The 9,186-nt window shown below is 50.7% G+C and overlaps 1 protein-coding gene across 1 annotated transcript; it reads left to right on the top strand.

Moving 5' to 3' along the window:
- Nucleotides 1-262: 262 nt before the first annotated feature.
- Nucleotides 263-8,719, top strand: LOC144755071 (homeobox protein zampogna-like). The gene is made up of 2 exons (XM_078643555.1): nt 263-830; nt 4,666-8,719. Exons 1-2 carry the CDS (start codon nt 518-520, stop codon nt 5,121-5,123), a joined length of 771 nt encoding a protein of 256 aa, XP_078499681.1. The 5' UTR covers nt 263-517; the 3' UTR covers nt 5,124-8,719.
- Nucleotides 8,720-9,186: the final 467 nt, after the last annotated feature.

Raw genomic sequence — 9,186 nt, 5'->3', positions numbered from 1 at the left:
TTGGGATGGGGCGAGGGTCTCAGTCTAGAATGGGCTCAAGTGGTCCAGTGAGGGGAGTCCTGTGCCAGTGTGGGCGGTGCCCCCCTGTCCCAGAGACGCAGCTGGCTCCAGGGCTGGGTTCCTAACGTGAGTGTCCTCTCTCGTCCACCCCCCTCTTCCACCCCCCTCTTCCTCGAGCCTCCCATCCTCCCCGCCTCCTTCCGAGGACTGCAAGAGAAGGGTCGGAGGGTTACGCGGGCTCCATTTCAAGTCCAGAGGGGCTCTGGAGGTGCTGCTGAGCGGGGTCGGTGCAGTCTGGGCGGTGCCCCCGTGCACCTGAGGCGGATGGATTCCTAAAGTGAGTCACCCCCGGCGTCCACTCCCCCACCCGCAGCGGCCCTCCCCTCCACACATGACTCCACAGCACATACCAGCAGGGTGACTGGCCGCACCTCGCTCCTGCCGCAGGGCCGGGAGGGACCCTGCGCTCGCTCGGCTCCGGGGCAGGGCTCGGGGGCTCCGCCGGGGATGCGGTAACATGTCGCACCGCGCCGCCTGCATCACGTCTTTCCGCATCAAGGACATCCTGAGCCGGGGCTCGGAGGGGGAGGCCGGGGAACCACGGGGCGAGCTGCCCGCTGATGGCAGGGAGGAGAGAGGGGGCGCCCTGCGGAAACTGCCGCTGGGGACCACAGAGCACACCTCGGACCCCCAAGAGAAACTCTCAGGAGAGGAGAGGGAGGGGGCCTGGCTGCTGCCCCCCGAGAGCCCGGAGCGCTGGAAGAAGAGGAGCTCAGAGTCCGGGGCCGAAGAGCCTCCCTGGGACCCCGCCGAGGGCGATCCGGACACAGGTAGAGTGGGGCGCGGGGTGCAGGCATGCATGGGGATGGATGGGGCGCTACCTCGTCTGGATGTTATTGATCCATCCTTTTAGGGGGAGGAGCAGCGCCCCCAGAATCTTATTCTCGTTGTGTGTGTGTGTGTGTCTCGAGGACGTTAGTGAGTGTCTCTATGATTATAACTCTCTGGGCAGATTTACAAGTCCCTTGCGCCACTTTTGCGCCACTTTTAACATGGGGAAAATGGCGCAAAATTGGCGCAATGGGATTGTATATTTGCCCCTCTGTGTTTAGCGGCATAATAACCAGCCCTATAACATCACTAGCCACATCATAGAAAGCTGCGTGTGGCTTCAATAAAGTCACCATTAAGACATAAATGCATTCAAGGGGCGCATGCAACCCTCGCTGCTGTGTCGTCGATGGGACGACAAGCAGCGGGGGAAGGGGTTAGACGATTGTCTGGGACATTATCTAGTGGTAAAGGAAGGGACATCTGAGGACCCTTCGCAAAATAACACGTCATTGAGCAGGTACAGTAGGAATCAGGGTGTCGGAGTTTGTGCACGAAGCGTGGCTGTTCTCTGTGGAGTGAGAGGCAGTGATGCGGAGGTGAGAGGCGGGGGGACCTCAGTGCGCCTCCATCCTGGTAAGCAAGCAAGGCAGGCGGCAAGACACCAGGACTCAGGGCGCTAAGAAACAACCCGGTGTCGGTGACGTCCTTCCTGGCCCCGAGTGGCCTGGCCTCCAGCATCTGCGTGTGGAAATAACGCGCCCTTCTTCACGGCCGGCTTCTGAGGCACAGGCCCGCCTTTCATCAACTGTGTGAGGTTCACGGCCCTTGGGACGCTGGTGGAAAACAAGTCATGTTTTAGTGGCCGATTGTATGTGTCTTTGCGGGATTATGTGGTTCTCTCATTGTATTTGGATGTCTGACTGCGTGTGCGTGGATGCTGTGCGTGGTGTATCTGCGTATGGCCGTGTTGTGTGACTGTGTGTTTTTGACTGTGATTGTGCTTGATTATTGGTGCGTCTGTACACAGCTGTATTTCCAGCTGTGTGCCTGTGTGTTCCAGCGAGTGACCAGCGCGAGACTTCATGTCTTACTCTGCTACTGTGTGTATCTCTCCGTTGACTAGTATAGGTGCCAGTGCGTGTATGTGTGCGCGCCCGCGAGTATCTATGTATTTCGTATTTGTTGGTGTTTCTTCACGGAGCGCCGCCTAGGTATCTGCATGCGGATGTGATTCCTCTTGTTTAGTTATTTATGTGATGTGGCGTTTGTCGGTATTAACAAGTGTCTGTGTCTGTCTCTGTATGAGAGTGTGTGGGTCTTCGTACCTGTGACCGACCGGGTCTCTGTCTATGAATATCTGTATTTGTGGTCAGGGCAGGCCTACAACAGAGGCTAGGCCCAGGCACCACAATAAAAGTGGAAACCATTAGCGAATCAGTTACTTAAAACAGTGTCCCGCATTTGCAAAGCGGGGCAGTTTTTAACCACACGCAGTGTAAGTTTTTTGCAAGGCTATGGAGAGGCAAGATTTTCGGCCTGCTGCAAGCAATGTTTGTAGTAATATAAGTGAAATTAACCAAAAAAAGCGTTCCACCAAACATTAAAACACGGCCCAAACAGTTAAAAAAAAACGGCCTACCCGCTGACCTGTTAAACTATCCCATCGGACACTTTCTGATTACCCTTCGACAGGGCCCCTGGAATTATGCGGCAGGGGAGGGCCAAATTATGTGTCAAGGAAAGGAAAATTGTGCAGCATTATAAAGGACATTTTGGGATAGTATTATTTATTTTATCATTTTTAAACTTATTAGCACTGTGAGGGCATTGGTTGAATCTCACTACTAGCAGTTTAATACCCAAAACACAGCAATAAGCTACAGAAAGGTGAGCAGTCCATCTTTGCAAAGGGCCTACCACTGCATGGCAACACATATCATTACGTGTTTTAGCAACTTTTGAACCCCTTAAAAAATGTTGTCAAAATCAGCAGATTAGTCAGCAGATGATGGATTATGTGGCACATCTATAAAAATGCGAAAATCACTGCACAATCGTATAGTTCCATATAATCGTACAATTCCAAGGCCCTGCCTTGAGGCCAGTCCGAACGTGCCTCCGGCTTTGATTATATTATTGGTTTAGTGTTTGATTGTGCGTCTGTCTGAGTATGCTTGTGTGGGGGTCAGTATCTGTGTGTCGTGCGTCTGTTGGTGCAGTTGTGTATATGTGTGAGTTTGTGTGGGTGAGAGCGCGCTGTGTGAGGGTGTTGCATGAGGTAACTGAGCTTCGCGTTTTTAGGCTAGAAAATCAACCCAATAATCCGTCACAACGGATCCAAGAACTCATTTTAGAGCGAAAAAATATACCTGAAGGTGTTAAATAGTGCGGGCCGCCTCTGCCAATAAAGACTGGCGCCCACATAAAAAGCTGGACGATGCTAAGCAAAGCTAGGAGAGAGGGTTCGTCAAGGTTAAAATTATTTAGAAGATTGTTCCAGCATCTACACGGGCCCTTTAGTCGGGTTGCTACAAACCATTATGCGAATTAAAGGCCCATCATTTGGAAGAGTTGTGGGTAAAGTTAACATGAAATGATTTGTGATTCGGTGTAATTATTAGTGAGTTACACATACCCTCCCTTTTAACACTCTCATGAAGTACTAGGCCTAAAAGGCTTTCCCGTACTCTCTCGAAGTGGAATACATTTGCCCTTGTACGACCTGCCATTGAAAATGCGCATCATCGATTAACTCTATGTCTGCCGGTTCCCGGTGCCCTGTTGAATAGGCCACGATGGTAGTGGTGTGGCGCTCTCGCGACTCTAGAAATAAAAGGCACTGGTACAGAAATGTAATGATTTTTGGTCCGTTTGTTAAACTGCAGAATGACTCTATACGTCTGTCCCATCTGAGCTTCCTACGGGGAATAATTTACAGGTTAAACAGTGAATTGCATTTTATATACACAATAATTGAACGCGATACGATTGCACTTTTAAACAGTAGTGAAAGTACGAACCTATTATGTGCATTTCAATCATTATAGTCGTAATAACATAAAAAAAATACCGCTTGAAGATATGTTTTATTTCGAAAGAAGTTATTTCAAAATATAGTTTAAAAAAATAATAAAAAAATAAGAAAATGTGTTATATTTGGAAGGTTTGAAAGACTTCCTTCAAAAATAATGACTAACTCTGTCGTGCGAATATTGTTTTATTTTTTATTGTGTGGCATTAGTTTTCAGTACAGTGCGGGGCAGGCAGGGTGTTTGATTAGGTTTGTGACACGGCGGTGTCAGTGGAGACCCGGAGCAGAGGTCAGTCTGAAGGGCACTGGACACACATCTTTTAATCCACAAATGTAAAAACTACAGCATGCTATAAATCTCCCGAAGTACGCCCGATCCCCGTCTCTACCCCTATTGTTGTATTTCGATGCCTTTTAGCAGCGCTTTCCATCGGCTTGCAACCGTGCACCTTTGTTATCCCAGTATTAGGTGATATTCTGTTTTTGCAGGTTTGTGTGCACCAACAGTTCAGTAAACAAATGTGCAGCTATCGCGAAGCACACAAAGGTCAAATGTACTATATATACTGCCATACCACAAGTAGAAAGAATGGAACAGTCTGTAGTTTTGGGTGATGAAAGGGTATAAAAACTCTTTAATTCTCAGTTCACGTGCCTTCCTTTGCAGAATTTTGAATCTGGTGAAATTGACATATCTTAATTCCTGGTCATTCCTGTTGAATACCTGCTGTGCGCGCATGCATTGCTTGTGTAGTGTCCGGACTCTATAACCAGTCTCCCCTTCTCTCCTCTCTCCGCAGGGCCCTGCATGGACCTGGGCGACGGGCCGGACGGCAGCGGCCCCCCGGGGCTCCCCAGGCCGCCCAAGAAGCGCTCCAGGGCCGCCTTCTCCCACGCGCAGGTCTATGAGCTGGAGCGCCGGTTCAGCCTCCAGCGCTACCTGTCCGGGCCCGAGAGGGCCGCCCTGGCGGCCAGTCTGAAGCTCACCGAGACGCAGGTCAAGATCTGGTTCCAGAACCGGCGCTACAAGACTAAGCGCAAGCAGAAGGCTGCGCAGCTCTGCGTGGGGCCTGGCCCTGCGCGCAGGGTGGCCATCCGGGTGCTGGTGCGCGACGACCAGCTGCAGGGGGGCCCGGAGGAGGCGCCCCGGCCCAGCCCGCCCGGCCTCTCCGCCTACCAGGCCTGCCACTACTACCCCTACATGTACTGCCTGCCCGGCTGGGCCTCGCCCCTCGGCCTGTCTGGAGCGCCGCATTGACTGGGGGGAGAGAGTGCGCATCATTGACCTTGAGAGCGCCATTGACCTTGAGTGGGGTCCGCGGATCCGGGAGGAGAGCCCTATGAACACGTACCGCGGGCAGCGGATACTGCAGGGGCGGCCACCCCCTTCAATGAACGCAACCGAGCTTTATCCATGAAAGGGCTGCATGAACAGGCAAACAGGCGCCTGGAGGGCACACTTAATGGCACAAAGGCGCCTTCCAAAAACATAGCCTTTCGATATCAGCTGTGCTTTTTATTGAAAATACGTGTATGTAGCGCCCTGACGAGGCGTCCTGTGCATTCAACCCACGGTGCCTACAACTACCTACACCTGTAAACATGTGCATCCCTCCTGGGTGTTTACACAGACAAGCAAGCGTGGGATGTGACCAGAATCCGATGCAGTGAACCTTTCAAGAACAGTCTGCAACTACTACTGCCCCCCCTCCCCCCAGAGGAGTGCGTGGGACATGTACAGAGGCCAGCTGGGAGGACAGGACCGCCATAAGCACTGGCACCCGCAGGTGCAGGTCCAGTGGGACTCTGTGTGCACCCCCACAGGTGCCTATGGGCGTGTGCGGATATGTACAACCTCCTATTGTCAATTGTTCACAGATTTTTGCATGACACGCGTGACACCCGCCTGTCCACGCAGCGCCGCCCTATACCTTCCCACAGGCAGCGGGTGCCTCCACGTCACCCACAGGCACCAGGGGTACATCGAAATATCAGGGCTGCCTGGCGTTGTTTGCTGGTGCAGAAGGTGTGAAAGTACTAGAGGGGTGCAGAGAATGGGTGCAGCCGAGCCCACGAAGAGTGGGGAGAGGGCGCCCTTCAGGGCTGTCAAAATGACGTCCAGATGTTACAGTTCTGTAAATATCAGGGATGAGCTGAGGGCAATCATGCCAAGGCACAGGGCGCCCAGGATCACTTTCAGATGCAAGAGGTGTGTGCAGAGCCGTGCAGGTGACAGGGGTGCAAGGAAGAATGCGGGTTCCCAGGGATGCGTAAAACTACTAGCAGCTATCAGGGGTTATGGAGTAGTTATCTGCCGAAATTACTGGAGTGCTACTATCATTTGAAGATGCAATGTGTCTGAAACATCCTGTGTAGGTACCGCACGTGTGCAGAATCGTGTGCAGATAATTGGGGTGCACAGAATCAAGTGCAGGATTCAGGTGTGAAAAGGCTCATGTACAGGGTCCGGGGATGCATAGAATCGTGCCCAGGCTCTAGTGGACAACAGAGAAATGTGCAGATGGCTGTCGTCTACAGAATCATGTGCAGGTCCCAGGCATGTGCAGAATCATGTGCAGGTCCCAGAGGTGTGCAGAATCATGTGCAGGTACTAGGTGTGTACAGAATCATGTGCAGGCCCCAGGGGTGTACAGAATCATGTGCAGGTTCTAGGTGTGTACAGAATCATGTGCAGGTCCCAGGGGTGTACAGAATGATGTGCAGGCCCCAGGGGTGTACAGAATGATGTGCAGGACCCAGGGGTGTACAGAATGATGTGCAGGTCCCAGGGGTGTACAAAATCACGTGCAGGTCCCAGGGGTGTACAGAATCATGTGCAGGTCCCAGGGGTGTACAGAATCATGTGCAGGTACTAGGTGTGTACAGAATCATGTGCAGGACCCAGGGGTGTACAGAATCATGTGCAGGTCCCAGGGGTGTACAGAATCACGTGCAGGTCCCAGGGGTGTACAGAATCATGTGCAGGTCCCAGGAGTGTACAGAATCATTTGCAGGTACTAGGTGTGTACAGAATCATGTGCAGGTCCCAGGGGTGTACAGAATCACGTGCAGGTCCCAGGGGTGTACAGAATCATGTGCAGGTACTAGGTGTGTACAGAATCATGGGCAGGTCCCAGTGGTGTACAGAATCACGTGCAGGTCCCAGGGGTGTACAGAATCGCCTGCAGGTCCCAGGTCCCAGGGGTGTACAAAATCACGTGCAGGTTCCAGGGGTGTGCAGAATCAAGTGCAGGTCCCAGGGGTGTACAGAATCATGTGCAGGTTCCAGGCGTGTGCAGAATCACGTGCAGGTCCCAGGGATGTACAGAATCACGTGCAGGTTCCAAGGGTGTATAGAATCATTCGTAGGTCCCAGGGGTGTACAGAATCATGTGCAGGTCCCAGGGGTGTACAGAATCGCGTGCAGGTCCCAGGGGTGTACAGAATCACGTGGAGGTTCCAGGGGTGTACAGAATCATGTGCAGGTTCCAGGCGTGTGCAGAATCACGTGCAGGTCCCAGGGATGTGCAGAATCACGTGCAGGTTCCAAGGGTGTATAGAATCATTCGTAGGTCCCAGGGGTGTACAGAATCATGTGCAGGTCCCAGGGGTGTAGAGAATCACGTGCAGGTTCCAGGCGTGTGCAGAATAATGTGCAGGTCTCAGGGGTGTACAGAATCATGTGCAGGTTCCAGGCATGTGCAGAATCATGTGCAGGTCCCAGGGGTGTGCAGAATCATGTGCACGTTCTAGGTGTGTACAGAATCATGTGCAGGTCCCAGGGGTGTACAGAATCATGTGCAGGTCCCAGGGGTGTGCAAAATCATGTGCAGGTTCCAGGCTTGTGCACAATCATGTGCAGGTTCCAGGCGTGTGCAGAATCATGTGCGGGTTCCAGGGGTGTACAGAATCATGTGAAGGTCCCAGGGGTGTACAGAATCACGTGCACGCTCCAGGTGTGTGCAGAATAATGTGCAGGTCCCGGGGGTGTACAGAATCACGTGCAGGTTCCAGGCGTGTGCAGAATCATGTGCAGGTTCCAAGGGTGTACAGAATCACGTGCAGGTCCCAGGGGTGTACAGAATCATGTGCAGGTCCCAGGGGTGTACAGAATCACGTGCAGGTTCCAGGCGTGTGCAGAATCATGTGCAGGTTCCAAGGGTGTACAGAATCACATGCAGGTCCCAGGGGTGTACAGAATCATGTGCAGGTCCCAGGGGTGTACAGAATCACGTGCAGGTCCCAGGGGTGTACAGAATCACGTGCAGGTTCCAGGCGTGTGCAGAATCATGTGCAGCTTTCAGCGGTGTACAGGTCATGTACAGACACAAGAAATCCCAAGAGTTCTCTCTAGATAGAAGTGAACATAGACAGTTTCAGATACCGGATATCTCCATGTTAATATTCATGCCGATAGTGCCTCGTGACACCCCCTGCTGTCCCGAGGCAGGCTGATGCCACCTCACCATCAGGACAAGACCCTGCCATAGTCCACAGGTACCGAAATATGCATCTTCTAATCTGTAAATATTTGGAAACAAATGTAAGTAATTATTTCCAATTCCTATAAGAAGCTCATATTTAGTTGGATTAACATCAAAGAACAAAAATCGCCACTCAGGTAAAAAACACATTCCGGGTTTCACAGGGGCAGTTTGTAAGCAACACGATGATTCCTAAAATAACATATTTTTCTCCCCTTTGGATTCCTTTCTTTAATCAGAAGGATGTTTTTTTTATCCTTGAAAGTTGTTGTATATACATGTTTTACTTTTCTATATTAGAAAACGTTGTAAATGTATAACATTTTATAATAAATACACTTTCTGGTTTCATTTTCATAAACCGACAAGCCGGAAGTAAAGTCATTTCACTTCTTATTGGTGAACTCCACAGGACTACTACCCCAGGGCGGGTCTGAAAGAGACTGACATGAAAAGGGGAGTTCCCATTATTAAAAAGGACAATTAAGTTCCAATACTAGGCAGAAAAACTCCCACAGAACAGCTAATTATTTTTCAATTTTTTATGTTTTATTTATATTCTCATGAAAAAATATATAGATCTCAGATATAAATAGTTCAGGTCAATACATAATTAATTTAATTATCACATTTGTATATAAGATTTCATATTTTTTTTTAAAAACACACATAAAAGGCACATCATCAGCCCAAGAAGACAGCGAGCAATGGAGGATGGCGCACAAATCATTCACTCATTCTGTCAACCACTGACTCATTACCAAACCACTACACACATACATACTCAAACAATAACAACATTTCATCAAGCGTACAGGGAAAGCGTTTTCCCTGTAC

This window comes from Lissotriton helveticus, chromosome 5_1 (assembly GCF_964261635.1).
Source record: "Lissotriton helveticus chromosome 5_1, aLisHel1.1, whole genome shotgun sequence".
Lineage (NCBI taxonomy): Eukaryota > Metazoa > Chordata > Amphibia > Caudata > Salamandridae > Lissotriton > Lissotriton helveticus.
This window is presented reverse-complemented; position numbering and strand designations above follow the sequence as displayed.